The sequence below is a fragment of the Achroia grisella genome, unplaced genomic scaffold, assembly GCF_030625045.1.
Source record: "Achroia grisella isolate CSIRO2021 unplaced genomic scaffold, CSIRO_AGI_Agris_v1 utg402, whole genome shotgun sequence".
Classification (NCBI taxonomy): domain Eukaryota; kingdom Metazoa; phylum Arthropoda; class Insecta; order Lepidoptera; family Pyralidae; genus Achroia; species Achroia grisella.
In genome coordinates, this window is record NW_026712841.1 from 4681824 (window position 1) to 4702576 (window position 20753).

Here is a 20753-nt window from a genome sequence, read left to right on the forward strand (position 1 = left end):
ACCGTAGTGTGCACTAAAGCTGTAAATTTTAATGGAGCTATGAAACCTATACATATCTCTAGTTTTCTCTACTTTTAAAGTACAAATTGCTTTGCATTTTCCTGTCATCATGTTTTTAACAATACGTTCAGCATTAACTTGTAGACTGGACTGCTATTATTATTATAACACTCTTACAGTATCGGCAAAGAACTGTTTTAAAGTGAAATTCAGTTTCAAGTTTTCTACGCTTGTATTATAAAAGCAAAGATAATACTCATTATATAAACGTGTGTTCATGTGTCCAGTGGCACAGTTGATCCAATGACCAGAACGTTTGTAACAGCCTAGAAGTATCGGAAGCTATTTATAATATTATCATAGTAAATATTCCGTATTATACTATAACTAGTTACCCATCCTGGCTTCGCACAGGTGTACGTGTATTATACATATAAATCTTCCTCTCTAATGACTATCTATTGCTAAAATTCCATTAAAAACCGTTGCATAGTTGAAAAGATCTAAGCGAACAGACAACGGAAGCGACTTTAATTTATACTATGTAAAGGTGTAATGTGATGTATAGTAAAGAAACATAATAAAGTTTAAAACAAGAGATACATGGACTTACGAGATAATTTTTAATTAACATACAGTAATCGTTCCAAAATTGTTCGCCAACCTATATATGTCTATATGTACCAATCTATATATGCCTATACGTATTTAACATTTGTTATCCATACATTTAGTATACTTATCTACAACTAGGATGAGCTAAACAATAGGGTCTATTGTTGAAGCTAATAATTGACGGTGCTTGTAATTACAGCATCGGAGCGTATCCATTTTCCGCATTGTTCAATCTCATGCTAAGTTCGGATTACTTGTCAGCGTACGGCATGCACTGACATTAGTAGGATTCTGCGGCTTCGCTTCGCATGTGCATTAGGCAGTTCCAGGCCAAAAAGATATCTAATTCAATGGTATTATTAGGGATTATTTAAAATCTACCAGTCAGGTCTTGATAAAATTTATATTAAACCACATGAATAGGAATAATGTAGAAATAAACAAAATACAATATCAGTTTATTGAGAAAAAATTTCTGACTGTACAGAGTTAACAAACATAAAATAATAAAATGGGTTAAATTGAAAATCCTCTTTATATAATTGCTTATAACATCATTCAAATATATTGAACATTAAGTTACCATAGGTTTTGTTTTAACATTTAATACAATTTTGAATATTTAATGTCAGATCAACTATCAAGAATCAGTACAAAATTTAATTGAAACTTAGTTATATTTATAACGTTAACGTTTGCTGACCCCACGAACTTCGTTCTGCCTCAGACTTAAATAATACGAGTATGTCCAAGGTTATTTGAAGTTTACTCACGCAATTAATATCTGAAAGCACCCTGTTTGACAAGTACGAACAGTTTGTAAGAATTGGAAAAAGAAAATTGTTGCTTATACTATTTTCCATGCAATTTCTTTATATTTTCTCACTACTTAAGCTTTCCTTGGATTTCTACAAATATTTCAAAACCAAAATTATACAAATCGGTCGACCCGTTCCATAGTTTTAGCGAGACTAACAAGAGTAATTTAATTTTTATATATAAGGGAAGATACACCTATTCAGAAAAGAAAAACTATCAAAACCGCATGGCCAGCTTGTCGATAGACGGCCGACAGAGTTCTATGCGAGCAAATTGCACGGCTCCATATAGTTTGCGATTTATTTGAAACTCGGCAGCTTTGTAGATTTATATCGGCAATAGATTGGTGGCGCGCCGCACGCGAACTACAAACGTTGAAAGCAATTTCAGTGTCGGTCACGGCGCGCGGTGCCTCGATCTCCTCTCCAGCTCCACCCGACTACTCATAAACCTCGGTTCCTTACACCCACGCTAGCCAATATCAGTACAATATAATTGATTCATTTCCTGTATTCGCAAGAGAAACGACGCTGATACATGCGATGTACTATATCAATTTATGTATGTATAACTAAATGTGTTACTAAACTATTTACGGTAATATTATGAGCTTTCACTAATCTCATGACTGGTGAATTAATAAATTAAAAGGAATAATTAAAATAATATTCAATGTAATGTAATGCTAATAAAACGACTCCTATTGCATTAATCTTTCTATCACAAAAGTAAAAATGCACTTTAAACTTTGCTTTTAAAAAGTAAATAATAATAAAATATAGTTTATTTAATTTAGCTTTTCAAAATAACTTTTTAAGAGTGTTAAAAAGTAATTTTGTTGTGCATAATAATTTTAGTTCGCTAAGAAATACTTTATAAGTAAACGTTCGCTCCTGTAAATTTGTGAAGTCTCGTAGGAATTTGAATTTGTACTAAAAATTGAGACGCATTAAAAGAATTTGTTTAACTTCACTTCATACATGTTTCATGTAGTATTAATCTCGCCAAATACTGTGGTGACATTAAAACTACATGAAACATACATCAAAACACCGTTACAACTGTTATTCCAGATAAGGTAATCAACATTGTCAACTGTCCTTGTTGTGATGAACGCAACATTTGACATACATTTTGTTGGGTATATTTGAGTCCAACATAGCTGGGGTAAGGCTACTACCATCTCCCGTCTTAATATTATTATCACGTAATTTAATTAAGAAATACCGACGACAAAATATTAACAGCCGAAAGAATCGCAATAATAGTTAGGCCATAAATACCTTTCGCACGCATGGACTATTTTCGGTTGTCAGCAACACAACTGTCCGGATAGCTACGTTGACAATACGGCAAAGAACGGACCATTAGCTGCACAATTAGTGCAATTGTCAATAATTTATTGTTGTAGCTGTCGACAACAACAGAATTACTGGGGCGCAGAGTTCAGCCACCAGTGCTTAATACGAAAATTCATTTTACAAGCTTTCATTTAATTTTAACTTTGCCGTAGTTTGTCTATTCATGTTTTTGCTTCAAATGTTGCTAATAAGTTTCGAACCAGTTTCAGTATATATATGTATATGTATATTGTTTAAATATCTTCTAGAAGTAAAAAAGTATTATTAATTTATTTTAGTGTTATGTTATACAACACAAGTGTTCTGAGATCAAATCAATACAATCGAAATTAAACATTTATTTAAACGTAAATATGTCGATCATTCAGAAAGTTACCAAACTATTTCAATCTAGTTTACGTTACGAAAACAAAATAGAATTGGGTCATAGTAACATTAGGTTGCGATAATAGATTAGATTCTAAATGAAGTTTGAGGTTGTCCCACCCTCGTTACGAAGCCCTGTCACTGTGCAGCAGATGTAACCACTTTTTGTATATAACAAGTTACAAGTGGTAAACTAAACACTGCATTCAAAATCTTATAATCCAGGATTTTGCTCAATAAGATGAACAGACTTAAATATTGTCAAAATAGTTATGGACACACGGATATTTATACGTATTATAAAACAAAGTCCTCTGTCGCGTCAACAGAAAAAATACAGTTCAATAAAGGCCTATTAAATGTTAGATGTATCTAGATGAATATGAAAGTAAATGTGTCTCTTAAATTTTCAGGACTGATCTGTACTGATCAGCATTTGAACCGATTTTGATGATTATTAGCGAATAAATATTTATTTATTTATAATGTTTTATCGTACTAACATTAAAATAAGATACAATGAAAACTAAAAGAAAAGATTGTAGAATGAGTAGGTATAAAAGACGGTCTTATCGTTAACGCAATCTGTTCCAGACAACCTTAGAAAGAGAGTTTTACTAAAAAGTAGACATGTGCTGCCTACTTTTTAGTAATACTCTTATATATAAATATATGTATACTTTCTAGTAATTAATGAGTGGACTATATCATTATCACTAAAAGTAATGACATTATAAACAACTACAAGCAAATTCACGTGAAAGGAGTAGGTACCATCTATAATGATAAAAAAATAGTGTGCTGTCTATCTTTAATGTTATTACTAATTTAATAAATATATTATTCAATCGTGACATTCTCTCTCTTTAACAATGAGAGAAAACCAACACTAAACATATTCTCTCCCTTTCGTTGGTTTTCATTAACGTATTTGAATTTGGAATCATTTGCCACTCTTTCGGGCTCTCAGTTCCACGGGTGTCATAATTTATTACAACCGGCAGGCAGAGTCACACCACGTGGACTTGTAAAAATAACACAGATAATTCCTTAGGTGATTTACGTTAGACGTGAGTTATTAATTGTTCAAATTATATTCACTTGGTTGAATTCTTAAAATACTGTAAACAACCCGACAAATATGTGAATTAATGAGACAAGTTTATTATAGGACGTAATTTGTAGGCTACAAATATCGTTTAACAAAAGCACCGCAAATCTTTTTCTACTAAACACAAAAATTTTGTTACTGAAATGACTTTTATATTATAGTTTAAAGAAACTATGTGTAATGTGTATTTAATATGAAATAATTGGGACAAAGATTAGGTTCTCAGATAAGTTATATCTAGTGTGTGTAACATTAATTAAGAAACTAATGGGATAAGTTACTTTGCGTGCCCTATTCCAAATACAGATTACGCTATTATATACATTAAATACATAGATAAGCATTATCTTTGACTATGTTAGGGTTTATTTTACTGGAGGTAAACTTGTGTGATTTATAGGCTGGACAATGACAACCATCGCAACTATTTCTGCCGAGAGCAAATCGTGTTTCGTCCCGTTTCCAAGACAGATAGTACGTAAGTGTAATCTGTGATAAACGGTAAGAAGTATATTACCTTAGCCTTATTCCATTCATTCAAATAAAACAATATCTAATCTAGTGATACTATGTTCTCCTAAATATATCTAGGCCTATCCTATAACATATTATCCTATAATTGTTTTTCTAAAATATAACCGCCCTTATACACCGTCCTTTGTATTACCTTTTTGTATTTAATTTTTTTACAAATGCTATGAATAAAAATGTAAACTAATTAAGGCAATTTATTTATGCTCAATCAAAAACAAATGTTGCATTTTCCTTGTATTAAACAATGATTTTATATAATCTTGTATTAAGGATTTCATTATAATAAATATTATTTGAGGAAATGTTGTACTGTACCAAGTTTAAAGAGGAAATAGCATAATTAATTTTATAATGGCCATAATTATAAATTAAGTAATTACACAATAAAAATGATTTTCCTACATGTATATTTCTGGTTTTGTACTAGTTAATAAACTCTTAATTACAAGCTAATGACCGATTAAAGTATTTAGTTCTAGTTTGTTTTATTAATATTCGTAAAATGTCGTCTATATTATTAACTAGCGAACCGCCCGGCTTGCAACGTGTGTGCTTATTGTATTTTTTAATAGATTATAATTGAATAGTACACCACCTCGCTAACGGTGGCGGAGCACCAGCACCAGGAGTATGATAGGACGAGTATGAGGTCAGGGCAGTTAGCCTGGCAAATTGATCAGAAATTTAACGTGATAGCTTCCAGGGAGAACCACGTGAATCTGAACCTGACATAGTACATTGCTAGAAATGCTTATTGTAATGTATCTCTAATACGTTATTATACAATGTACCAATTAATTTATACCAATAATACAAGTATACAAAATAATACAAAAATATATACAATGTAATCTAAAAAATACTTAATCGATTTTATAAATCACTTTAGATAACATTTTAATATGATCAGTGACTTTTTCAAACTATTCTAATGATGTACGTAGGCCAATGACTAGTCTTTCGAACCTCTATGTATGAAAACGGGAGTTTAGAAGGCATTGTAATCCCGCGGAAGTACTTAAGGACCGCAAGTCTGTCTACTTTGATTTGAGCGCTCCTCTGGGAGTTCGAACTTCGGCTCAGGCAGTCATTATTTTAATCCTTATTAGAAAGAGACAAGATACCGATCCAAGGGATAATCCACGCGGGAAGTGCCAGGCGTACAACTAGTCATCATCATCTGCTTCTTCCTTATCCGATTTATTTGGGGTCGGCGTAATATGTTGCCAGGCATACAACTAGTATAAAATATAAACGAATGATGAGAGCATAAGATATAAATACTGTGTGATTCAAACTTAACATTAAAGTTGCTTTAAATAAAACACAAGAACAAATGCATAAGTTCTCATGCATAACAGGACGGAATTTCAATAACACGCATCACAATGAATAATAAATATTAAGGACGTGATTTGTTTTCAAATGTACTTATTATATGATTCGAGTAACCTACCGCGGATTCGTCCACTACAAATCAGATATTACCTATTCCCGTGAATTGTACCTATACAATCTTTATTGTCTATGGTTTTAGTAACTAGTGTGTATATATATGTATACACTTATAAAATCGTTGTCCTAACTATTAACACCCAGCCGAAACAAAGTTTAAAACATAGGCTTATTTTATAATGTGTATGTACTTTATATTATTCTATACGTTATGAAAGAATTTACGGAAATTTCAAATTGGCGGCACCACGCGAGCTAAGCGGCAGCTAGTTACAGTCATAAATGTATCTATACATATATTTTGGTAAAAAAAATACTATATATATATATAGTTATGTATAAAGTATAAAGAGACTTATCCGGACTGATATATCTATTATACATAACTTGAAATGCTAAGAACAAAACTTAAATATTTCAAATATAATTTTACATCCACTTAAAAAATGTATAACGGATTCGGGCTTGAAATGGCTTTTTGTTCATAAGTTATGTGCTCAAAATCACAGTAATTAATGGCTATCGTATAAAACAATTATAAATAAAGCGACTTTAATGTTATTACCATTTAACCTTCTTGGTTACCACAATACCAATGTTGTTGTCATGAGACATAATCGGATTTCGTTCAATCGGAACATTGTTCCCATTATCTTTTGACAAACACGACGTTCATTAATATTCAACAATGTTGTGTTGTCATGTACTCGTATGTACATCTAGATATATGTATTCATTTAATAAAAAAAATCACTTATCAGAATCAATGTAATCAACATATACGACGAACATTAGAACTTCATCCGTACGTCGTGGAAACTCCACATATTCGCTACAGATCAGTTTGCGTCGTCTATTTGTCGCCGTTTTTAATACGTACTGTCAAAAAGCGGAAAAATTTTTTTTTCTTTCGTTTTCCGGAGAATACAACCCCAGATTCTTCAAGTCTATGTTGAATAAATTTCTTCTGGGTAAGCGCGCTACATCCTAGGTCTTGCCATCCTTTTCAAGCATGAGGTAAGACCAAGCGCAAACACGTTCATAATAAAAAAATGTACAGAGGGCAATTTACGTATATAATATACAATAATAATTTGCCATTACGATAGTTATCACAGTTGGGATACACAGAGGCATTGTCATTAGTCTTCGTCATAGTGAACTCAGCACTTTAGCAAGTTGAGTTAATAAATATATATGACATCTCTCGGATCCATGACTGAACGTAAGACATTCAAAGAAATATTTTTTTGTCTGGTAGATTCAAACTGACGACCATTGGGATCTAAGGGGTGTTAGTAAATCATTAGACCATGCCGTTCTTAATGAATTACTAAACTGTTATTGAACACAAACACAACCTTTTATTGTACACATACAATGAGTTTATATGTAGATATATTCAGTGGACTGTCACACCCACTCATAACTAGGACCACCCTGTAATTAAATATAGTCACTCATTGCTTATCCATACCTATTTATAAATATTTTTTAATACAATAACATTAGTTTGTTGGAGTAATTAAATAAATAACAAAATTAAAATATAATCTAAATCAACGTTTGGCCAAAACACTGAGTTATTAATTTATTTACTTTTGTGCTTATTGCTGTTGTTTAATTTAATCTCATAACATCAAAAACAGTAAATAAATTTGCGAAAACTTAGGTAATAGCGAATACACAACCTTTTGTAAAATACAAAACCTTTATAGGAATGCAGAACTATTCAGATATCTAAACATATAATAAAATGGTGAAAGGCAATGTTTGTATGATATATTGAAAAATAAGCTATGATTCCCCATTTTCTTTTTAATATCCATAATGCACATTTACAGGGTTTTTTGCAAATGTAAAACAACAGTTTGTAGGACAAGAACCACTACATGTAATCGATTGTAATTTTCACCTATATATCGATATTTGACGTCCTCGGCCTCACCTCCCATGGTAGCGGGTTTGGCACTGTACAAACATTTGTATTCATGAAGATATTTATTTGTATCAATCTGGGTGTTGTCTTTGTATAATGTGTATATTTACAAAAAGAAAGATGTATCTATGTATTTTTACCAGCTGTTTAGTGTCTAGTACCCATAACACAGGCTCTGCTTATCTTGGGACTAGATGGCGCTGTGTGAATGGTTCTGTGATATTATTATCATTGTGTTGAAACCTCATTTTAATATAACAAAATATACGGTGTCAATAAAACTTGGACTGCTGCTCAATAAATACAAATATTATAAGGAAGTATGCGGACTAATTTATATGGGCAATTATAAGTATAATAGAAACATTTATTTAAAATTGAGCAGTTTTAATAGTACTCTACATTAAAACTAAAGTTAGCACACACCATTTTCTTCGCCTACAACGCGCTTACTTATCTGGTTAAGGCAAAGAAGATTTACTTTAGCAAACGTAGCTTGAACGGCATAATAGGACCTGCAGTGGGTGCGACGCGTCTCGACAGATTCTGATAGTTGGGGTTAATTTACGATCCTACGATAACCGCGCTGCGCCAGCTATCGGGCGTGATAGATTGGCCCCCTGATACGGAAACAGGGCTGCCGTGGAAAAAAATTCAACGGACATTTTTTTCTTCACCCTCATATTTTCGATTATATTGTAAAATAGTTTACACATTGACAATAAAGTTTCGACTAGTTGGACCCGCGCTTCCGTACCCGTATATATATTTTTTGTTTTTAAACACGTTGGAACAGAACGAATACTAAATTTTAAACGAAACTTACTACAATGCATTCGTGAAAACTACAAACAAATCTGTTAAGCCGTTTTAGAGATTAACGTGCACAAATGCACGTATATAACATATAAATAGATATAAAAATTAACAACTAATGTTTTGGGTCCTATTGCGTTGTATATAGTATTTCAACAATAGTTAATCTTGAATTTTTTCTTCCAGATACAGACAACGAATTGTTATATTTTTATTATGTGTATAGAGTTATATAATATAGTTTTTAACTTAGTGTAGTCATTATTTACAAGTAATATTAAAAATAACGTTATTTTTCTTGATTTTTCGTTCAGTATTACTACCGTCATGAACCCGGATAATCAACAATAATAAACAAAGAAATAAAGTGACATATCGTTGTTCATTAAGATTACGTGTCAGTATTTTATTACATAGTTGATACACAATAAAATTATAATAATATGTCCCAACTGACTTAATTATAGATATTTTCAGAAAAAACAACCGCTCTTATTTTGACAGAATGAAGGATAGCAACGGAAATATCCTTTCGATCAAAAACCGGCTAAAACAGGTCCGTTATCAGCCAGCTCGCTTGTAAAAACTGGACCCAACATTACTAAAGTTTAAAATCTGTTTACAATGGCGTCTTAGCTTAAAACATACTTTAGACATATGGCGTATTAAGTGATACAACCAAACAATACAACACAAACCATTCTTTGACACTAAACTAAACTACACAAAAGAAGCTTTACAACAGTTTTACAAGCTTTCTATTACATATAATAAAATAAAATGTAGTATATTTTGAATATGGAATGAAAATAGACCCAGTTTATTTTTATTACACTGTGCAAATGCTAAAAAAGTTCAGTATGCAGAATTTAATAGTTATTTATAAAAAAATATTACAGCAACAGTTTTAAAAAATAAAATTTTATTTACATAAACGTAAAAGAAGTATATTTAAAAAAGTTTCTATCGTATATCTAGTTTGTATTTCTCTGATTTTCTGATCTGATGTAATTTAAGGGGTAAAAATGACCATAATCCTATGTGATTATGGTCATTAAATTTTATTAACTATAGAATTTCACACAAATCATTATTTAATTAACTAAGTTTTTTAGACAAGATTTTGGGTACCAACAGCGTACTTTGAATGGTTGGTTTTTTGCTTTTGAAAATAGTAGTTGTCTTTACAAGTCTTTACAAGGTTAAGAACTAAAGATAAATCACAATATGAGATGGGACCAACAGAACGGAAGACGACATGGGTTTTTCACCCATGTCGTCTCTGTCCCATAAAATTATTCATAACTTTAATTTTATCCATTATTGTATAAGGATATAATTATTTCAAACCTGTGTATTATATTTATGGAGAATCAGAGTTAAAAGTTAGAATACTTTTACTAAATATAGTTTATGAATAAATGTGATGCCTGTATACGAAATTTCATGAAGATTATTATAGGAATGAGAAGTTAGTCTATAATCATCATTAAATTTTGATTTACTTTGTATACACATGTTTTGCTCAAATAAGTAATAAGCAATCTCACTTTTATATTTATAATATTAGGAAGAAGAAATATATGTAAGTACATACAATATTTGGAAAGTGTACAATATTAGTAGGCATAAGTGCATGTAAATTATTTGAAATTGTCAACGCCGTCACTGTGACAAAGTATTAAAGTGTTTACATATTATTGTTCGTGACTGTACCGGATGTGACACAGCCACAACTTCTCGAAAGTTGGCGAGACAGGTGGCAGCCCTGGAGAAGTGGGACTCAAGTCGTTAAAACTAGCACTTTATGGCGATTGCAATTGAGTTGACACACTATTTCGTTGCAAATAATATAGATACTAGTGGAGTAAATTCAGGCAAAGGGTAAAGATTATGTTCTCTACATTTTTTTATCAAAAGTACTTAAACTCTATTTCGTTGAAAATATTCCTTGTATATTATGTACATAGAGAAGGGACAAAATAATGATACTGTTTTCAGAACCGGTGAATATAAATATTTTTAAAACAGTTTGCCTAAAAAGTATGGTTCACTGCCTTATTAGCAATGATAGATACGTCTTGGTTAACTTCGTAGATAGACTGTAAGATCATATCTTTATAAATATTAACCAGACTTGGAAACTCATAATATAAACAAATTCATTTCGTTTGTATAAGTACCTATAATTAAAGCAACTTGATTTTATCATAGAACTCTTGTGTACAGTGCATCGAACGGAATAAGTTAATAAATTAAACATTGCCTCACTTATCTTAACATAAATCTACTACACAAAATGTCGCCATTCAAACCAAACAGCCATGGATTAAAATATATCTGTACATTACATAAATAACGTATAATTCAATGAGCTAATAGTATAAAGTACAACAGATAACGCAGGGATAATAATATACTCTAACAATTACGCGGTCTGTAATGGAATATACCTCAATCTTGTTCAACAAGATCATAATCTGACATTTATCCTTTATTATGAAAGAGTAACGCCTACTTGTGGCACCGGTTAATGGGTCTTCGCCATTTAAGGGTGCGTTTACTTGAACGGTAAGGTATTAGTGAGTAAACAACGCACAATGAAGCTAATCTCACTTTAAAAATACACATCAACCAACGGAAAAGAGCGACCTCCCGGCGTTCGCCTTCTACTTGGGAGGTCCACGCCGGTGTAGAACGAATTAATAGCTTACAAGCTAGCTGATGATAACAACTGTTAGTCTATCTTTACATCAACATGCCAGACAGCAATGGAAAATAATCACATGAAACAACCAAACATACCGTTCCGTATTCTCATAGGGTATCCCAAAGGTATGGTCAATGATCGATGTTGTGAATGCAACTCTTGACATGGCCACATTTCGCTCGGTAAATTTGAATTCAACGTGGCAGAGGACGAGCTTACCGCCGTCGTTGTCGGGATAAATTTTTGGTTTATTACCGGAGCTTCCTTCACCGCAGAAATAGTTTTTTTTGTGTCGACCACATTTGAAATCACAACCTTTTAAGCGGAATTTAGGGTAGTCAACCACTAGGCCACGACGGTTTCAAGGAAAATAATGACTCCTATTAATATAATCGCCTTATCGCAACCCTTTATGCGTTTAGATTCCGCTGTTAGTGCGTAATCAAAGATACCAGTGATGGTAAATAATCTTTTTTGTAAACGACTTAATCCAAAAGGGGGGCCGTCATGTTTTCCTACTGTCAACCCTGAACACTTAGTAAACGGAACACCCATTTCCATCGCATACAATTTCAGTCCAAAACAAACACTCATTTCACAAATATTTGTTCCCCTGCCGCGACACGGGGTCCGACCCGCGCCGACGGCACTAATTCACTATTATGTCAGGGATTGTCAACTTTCATCGTGCTTATATGGAGCACTTTTATTTTTGTATTGAAAGTATGGAATGTATAATAAAATATTCATGGGTGTGGGGTTTGAATGGACCTTGGCGGGGCGGTAACAATGCTGTTGACAGCCGCTTGACGCACCTCAATACCGCTTTGTAACCCTGTTACAGGCGCTTAGTTGTGACATCATCTGGTTAAATCGATATTATATTATAATATCGTTGCTACTTTACTTTTTATGACACTACTTCTATAAATGACCACCATAGCATTAAAAAAAATATTTGAGCATCATGACCTAGAGGCTAGATCCCCGACTGCTATCAAAAAGATGAAATCTGTCTCTTTATACATCTGATTAATTAAATAATCTAACAAAAACAGGACTAACTAATCTAGACGGCGCTATAAGTAATTACTCCCCTGCCAAATTAAATTAGAATATACTCAGCGAGCAATGTGGTCGGTCATGTTAAATGTTCTGTTTACACATAATCAACTGACAGTACCTCCCATCTGAATGAAACTACGGAACATAGTGTCTTAGGACAAAACTACCCCTTCTCTCTGGTTAGAATACAAATAAATAATAATAATATGCCTGGACTACTATCTAGTTCCAAGCTAAACAGAATTTGTGTTATGGGTAATAGACAACTGATTTTTATATACATACATAATATAAATAGAAAACACACAGACAAATACAAACCATCAAACTCATGAATATAAATAGTAAAAAGTACCCACATGTACCCTGCGAGGATTCGAACCCGCAATCGAGGGAAGAAAATCGCTGTACCAAAACCGCTAGACCACCGAGGCCGTCAAAAATAGTTTAGAATAGATGGGAAAAAACATTAAAATAAATTCAGTCCAGAATTAGACGCTTATTTTTTTACACCGAGGGCGACGGCAATAATCAATCCTTCTTATAGCAACCCCATGAGTGCTTGCTACACTCAACTCCCTGGAGACATGAAGATATTTAGTTATATTAACCAGTAAATACCCAACCATATTGTCGCACCGTTCAAACACAACTTTAAGGATAGGGCTAGATGACAGAATTAGACATTTGTAAGTGAAGTGCTATAATTTAATTTTATGACACCCGTCAGAAGTAATTACCCATAGTAACGTACGTAGCCTAATGCTGGCCAATGAAAAAGCATCAAGAAAACTGGTAGGGTAACAATACATCCACATTCGAGACAGTTTTATGTTGGCACTTATCACGTCATGCTGCTACCATCAGACCACATGACGAGAACTGTACTTGACATGTGACCCATTCCAGAAGACCCGGCAGACCCCACCAGACATGCATTTTCTACCGCACATATCACGGGGAGTGTTCTGAGGAATTGTTCGGATTAATACCAGCTGCTGAATTTCACCACCGTACCACCCGCCAGAAACTGAAATACCATCCTGATCATCTGGATGAATGGCGGTCTTCCACAGTACGATTTTCTAGAAACTTTTTGCCTCGCACAACCACATTGTGGAATCACCTTCCAGCAATGGTATTTCCGAACCGATACGATATTGAAACCTTCAAGAAAAGAGCTTATTCCTTTTTAAAAGGCTGACAACGTACTTGCAATTCCCCTGGTGTTGCGGGTGCTCATGGGCGGCGGTAATCACTTACCATCAGGTAAGCCGCATGCTCGTTTGTCCCTTGTGTTATAAAAAAAAAATGGATATCTGTTATTAATAGTGTTGTAACTAGCTAATAAGAAATGCATTTTATATACTAAATTTATAGCTCCTTTATCACATTCTTGTTTTGTTACTTAAAAATCTATTGTCAATACTATACGAATATATATATTTTCTCCGCATACCAAATCTTTTTCCTTTTACCTGTACCAATATAAAATAAAACTACAACAAATAGAAACTCACGAAATGCCGAATTAACATCTCAGAAGACTCAGAACAGACTGTAGTGGCAAAGATAGACCAGACGGGCTGACCCCGTATAAATGACACTAAGGATAGGTAAAAAATAGAAGACACCTATAGGAAGTAAGTACACAAAAATCGTTAAATCAGTGCGACAGACTTTCCAAATCATTAAAATTGCTAATCTAACTTTTAAACTAAAATTATACGAACGGTAACATGCCATATTGATCTTTATTAGCCGGTTATAAGCACTGTATATTAACCAGTGATACTAAACGAAATCATATGAGGCCAAACTCATTGAGTTTTGATGATTGCTGATTGACAATATAATGTTAATCAAAGTCCAATGTATAGGTTATAGATATAAGACCATGAATATAAAATTTTATTGTTTATAAACAAAAGTAGCATTGCTTTTGCATTAACAACTTAAATATATACTACATAAAGTTGATATTTACACGGAGTAAACCTTCAATTCACCAATGGTGATTTTCAAACCGCAGCAAGCATATGAAAGTACTTATTACATTGAGAGGGTTCAGTGACGTAAAATCTTAGTGAACGTTATCTTATCTCAATAATCGCATTAAGGGCAGATTAATTCCATCACATCGCAATATGGGGATGGTCTGTGCTACCCTTTGCCTTTATCATTTTCGAAATCTCAATCAATAACTCTTATATGTTCACACATATGAATATAGGGGATGTGTTAAGATATATTTATATATACTAATATTATAAAGATGTAAAATTTGAGAGTTTGGATGTTCGCAACAATCAAAGGGACTAATACGATTTTTTAAATTCTTTCAGATTTTTTAGTCCTTTCATCGAGGAAGGCTATATGCTATATAACATCACGCTATCACCAATACGCTGTGGAGCTGCAATGAAAAATATTGCAAGAACAGGTATAATGTGACTCAACGTCAAATATTTTGTATTAATATTTTTTCGCAACTGTACAGTTCAATTGGGAAGAACTGGCAAGAATATTAACAGAATTTCTTTGTTTTTCAAATCCAGCTTGTTTACATTAATATACATAGCGCAAAGACGAAATTACATATTATATATTTTTTGACATCGTATCTCAGTATATACCATAGCAAGGTCGCTATATTCGTTTGTCTATCTGTCTGATTCTGCGCTTACTATTTTTAAAGCACGCAACGAATTACTAGTTTTAAATATTTCCATAATATTTAGTATTTGTTGCATACTAATTGGTTCAGATGTAAATGCCACCAGATATATACCACTAGAAATCAATACCACAAACAAATACCATATATCATAGAAAATAAATAGCACTACAAATCAGTATATACCACAGGATAATGGTGTGGTAATTTGCCGATTACACACCAAGCATGACAATGAGACGCTCCATTACAAAGTACTGATTTAATCAACAGCTCGCTATATAATAATTGTTTAACAGTGGTTGCTAATACCGCCGGGAGTCATCAACCGATGGTATTAAGGTGGTACGACATATATACTAACAAATAATGCTCCATGAGATTGTTTGTTTGATGCGCTAAATTTTGGAATAGCGTGGGTACTTCAGTTTCACCTATTTCAGCTACAAAGCACCTTGCATTGCAAACTGTTTCGGTTGTAGTGTTTAGATTAGGCAGTGAAATTACAGGATCAGAGGCAAGTCCTTTGGAAAGTGATGTACGTAGACTCTTTTGATGTACGTAGCTTAAGCATTACTAATTACATAAAAAAGAAGAGACGAATGAAAAAAAAATCAATATGGACGATAATCAAAAATAGTCAATTTAAAAAAAAATAAACGGCGGGTGGAATCGCGTGTGACGGCTAAAAGTGAATAATTATTAAAATCGTCATTGCGTACCGAAGCAGCCGCCGACATTGTTCGACGCTGTCGGGGGCGGTATTAATTAAAGCAACTAATTTCTGAAACAAACTCGCTCTGTATGTGGAGTTGAAAATTTTATACGCGCCATTATTGCGGGACGAAGTCAAGGTTAATTATAATTGTCAGTTCCCTTATGTATTGTGATGTAAAATTTAAAATAACAACAAAAAAAACTGCCGAACTGCCAATCTCCTCCGTTTTTGAAGTCGGATAAAAGAATATTTTAATAATATTATTTAATATCCCCCAACGCAAAAATTGAAGTGTTCTAAGTTTTGACTATTTGTGGCATCATAGCTCCTAAATGAAAAAACCGAACTCGACGAAAATAATATTTAACTTATTAGTTTTACTTACACGACTTCAAAATAATATTATACAAAGCATTATTTGTTCCACTTCGTCCCAAACGCTACGGAAATACTTAAGTTCATGACTATTCATTGACGCAAAATGTAAGAAATATACGTACAAAAAATTTTTTCACTTTATATTATGTTGTTTAAAAAAATAAGGACAATATATATATATAATTTATTTCAAGCTCAATAAATACTTAATAAAGTCATTTGTAATGCATACTTCAATAAATTTATAAACAATGGGAAGCGACCAATCAAATTGAAATTCGTTTCCAATTAACAAAATCAGTCACGTTTGGTCCGCCAGCCGAATAATCCCAATGGGCAGCAGACAATGGTCAGAAGAGGTGTTTTGTATTTCGAATACATCAAATGGAGTACTTCAAGCTCGGCACATTTGCATGCCCAAAACGAATGGGTAATGACAGGCACAAGGCCGTCATGGATGGCGCCATACGCTGATGTAATCATGTGTCCCTCTATTTCGGGAACAATAATAAATTAATATTCAAATTTATCCTTTAGTTTTGCTACCATGTAAATTATCGCGCCACTGTTAGCATTAATGTGACGATAATGTAATCACGATAACTCTACAGCAAGCCACCCGTGCCTTTATTAAAGCGGCAAATTAAAAAAAAAACTATTTTAGTGACGTAAAATGAACCAGAACGTATTATACGAAACATTCTGCGTCGGTCTCCTCGTGAGTGCAATACCGTAGCGTAAAAGAATTTAGAATTGGAATTGTTTACCACACATCACAATACGACATGTGGTGTATTTAAACAGCTTGCCCTACTCGACAAAAATTCCAAATTCAAATATTTGAAAGCGCACAAAAGCACGCTTATGAATAGGAAATAAATGAAATACCTAAATATACCGCAGACGTTGAAGAATTTTTTTGTGACCGTGTGGGGTTTTAATTTATTTAGCTGAACAAAGGGTACTCACTTCCAGCCGGTGGAGTATCTCGAAAAGAGCCATATTTCGTTGCTATGTGGTCGAAAACAATGGCAACGCTTTCGCGCTCGCTGACAGTTGCACGGCCTCTGTAACAAAATAATACCAATTTAAAAATCAGAACTTCAAATTTAAAATTAAAATTCTTATAAAATGGTCATATTTTAAATAAATATTGTAAATACTGGTGGAAATGTAATATCAATAATTCAAAAGATATTCAATAAGCAATTTTTGTAAATCATATTGGTACCTACTCATATTTTCCTTTTTGAAAGACTGTTCACGGAAATTACTAGTGAAATCAGTATCGTTTCCCAGAGAGCGGATGTCCGTTTGTGCAGAACTGAGATGGGAAACTGTACCTTACAAAGAAATAATATGATTCTATTTATAAATTTATGCTCTGATGTTATTTATTGTATTGTGTTAGATTATTTATAATAATATTAGGTAATAGTCCTCTGATCAGTAATACCAATATTTATTTTTGTGTACTTAATTCTAATTAAATAAATAACAATACTTGATTCATTAGATGTTAATAAAATTTCTCGTTATAAATATCATTTAAACTTACTTTAGTATGTATTGAATAAATTTAAATACTTTATTATTGATGCTATTATTTCAAAAACATACCCAAAATGGTCGCCATACAGAACACAGTTTACGTAGAGACGGGTAAAAAAATTAAAGGATAAGAAAAGAAAAAGCTATTATCTTGCCCATATAAAACCTAATAAGAGTGTTAAATTGTAGTTAATGTAGGCACATGAATATCAAAAAAGACTCGCATGGAGAAAATTACAAAGAAGCCGAATATTCATTGAGGAATAACAATGGATAGGTATAAAACCTTTTAACTTTGAATGTTTTCTTTTACAGGGGAGTTAGTCACAAATGTAAATTGACACAAAGTCTTTTTTTCTTGGTGTCAACTCACGACCACTTGGATGAAATTTCTAGCTATTAAACCACTAGGCCTCCAATCGACTATAGACAGCTACATTATCAGCGAATAAAATAGTCTAATAATAATAATTTCAGGACAATTCTCACAGCTCTATCTAGACGCAAGTTATGACAGCTAAAATTTGTTTATAGATACTAGATACCTGACACAGTTACATAGATATATTTGTTTTTCGTAAATATATACATATTATACATAGAAAACATCAAAACCGATATACACAATCATACTCATAAATAACAATATTTGTGCCGTGCGAGTAATCGAACCCGCGACCATCGGAAGTAAGGCAGTATGCTAAACAGTTAGACCACCGAGACCGACTGTACTTTTAAATATATATAATATAAATTTTAAAATATTTGTGCCTACAGAAAATGCACTCTGCGTATCCTTCCATCCATGATTAAGATTATAAATGCGAAAGCCTGTCTGTCTTTTTCAGAACTACATGCCTAAACGGATATTAATAAAATTTGGCATGAACAATCAGTGGAACAGATAGCCAAGGCTTTGTCTTAAAAAAACTGATGACGACTTTGAAAACAGATTAGAATAAAGGGGTTAGTTTTTCGAGTCATTCGATGTTTTGATGTATATGTATGTATATATATACATACATATATATATATATTTTATTAGACACTACGAACCCTATTGTGATACATCAAGAGAGTGAATCCATGTTTTCCTCCTATCCTTTATTATTTCTTCAGTGTAAACGTGTTAAGAGATGGCTAAGAGCATTCTTAAAGCATTATTTATTTCCTCAAACGCATTAGCGAACATTTTTATAAGTAATTCTTGTAGAGTTTATTTAGTTTAAAACAGTTTTGGATTTAGTAATGTCTAGTTTTTATTCAATTTGTATTTATTTATTTCTTTACTAGCTACCCACCCCGGCTTTGCACGGGTGTACATGTATTATGTATATATAAACCTTTCTCTATTACTCTATCTATTAAAAATTTCGGATTTTGAATCCGTTTAAAGATTTAAGCTTAAATTGACTTTATTTTATAGTAATGTAATGATACTTATCGTCCAATGGAATAAGTAAATCAGCAAAATTCACTATTAATTTGCAATAATACTAGCGGGACCAACATATATCAACCAAGGAAAAGTAAAAGCATTGCTATCAATTCAAATTGTGTTTTTAAACCATCTAAGAATCCATTGAAATATGCACACATATACTTCACTTAAATATATACAGTCGTAGGGAAGTTACGTGACAAACACACGTATAGATGTAAAACTATGTGACTGCGTCTCTATGTGTGTGTGTGTGTGTTTATGTGTGTCTATTTGTTACGTTTTCACAAATAAACAGCTGAAAGGATCTCAATGAAATTTTATATATAAATAGAGACGTAGAGTCTATGTAGGATACATTTTATCTTGAAAATAAATCAGAAGTCGCTAGTAATACCTAATTACCTATACAAATAATAAGAATGTACGTCATAACAATATTACAACTTTGAATATCGCCCACAAAAACAACGTTAATTTTACCAAGATACGATTGGATTATATTATATCGATCTGTACAGGTGAACAAACAGCTAATGGAAGCTAGACGGCCATCTAATTAATCAATTTAAATAATAAGCAGTTTTAAACGTCATGACGCTACATTCATTATATTTTTACGGTTAATGATTAAACCGCAACCGATGGAGAGACAATGTGTGATTATTAAATAAGTTATGTGTTAATTGCGGCTAGTCTAATTTATTCATATTCAAGAAATCCATAAGAAGACATTCTAAATTAATAAATTACTTTGACTTTAACATTATTTTTGTCAGAGCTGACTGTAAAAAGTCATTGAGGTAACTCAGTCTCACCTATTTCAGTATTACTCTATAAGGTGTGTTTATAAGTATATATTGTAAGGTGCAGATCAAGCTAGGCAATCAAACAGGGCATCTTTAGTCTTTTGAAATGGCAACACATGAGTGGTATGGTGAGCGCCATATGATATTCTTGGTACTGTTCCTGTATATAGCCGACAGTTACCGCTTAGGTAGGCCGTCAGCTTTTTGCTATTCCAATTTATAAAAGAACCGACACACCGGTACAATGTTGTCTGCGTGGGTCCATTCATTTTCAACCGCCAAGCTATGCAAATTGTGTTTGATTGAAGGGTGAGATATAGCAGAGAAATTATAGGGTATAGAGGCATGACACTAGTCCACTGGAATGGTAATGCATGATATGTCACAT

At 32.8% G+C, this 20753-nt stretch overlaps 1 protein-coding gene across 2 annotated transcripts in view; it reads right to left on the reverse strand.

Moving 5' to 3' along the window:
- Positions 1-20753, reverse strand: part of LOC131844226 (heparan-sulfate 6-O-sulfotransferase 1-like) — a 202497-nt gene that overhangs the window by 153002 nt on the left and 28742 nt on the right. For both annotated transcript variants that reach the window (XM_059193048.1, XM_059193049.1), the window contains exon 3: positions 17534-17631. In XM_059193048.1, coding sequence (XP_059049031.1) covers positions 17534-17631 — 98 coding nt within the window. The remainder of the gene's footprint in view (positions 1-17533; positions 17632-20753) is intronic.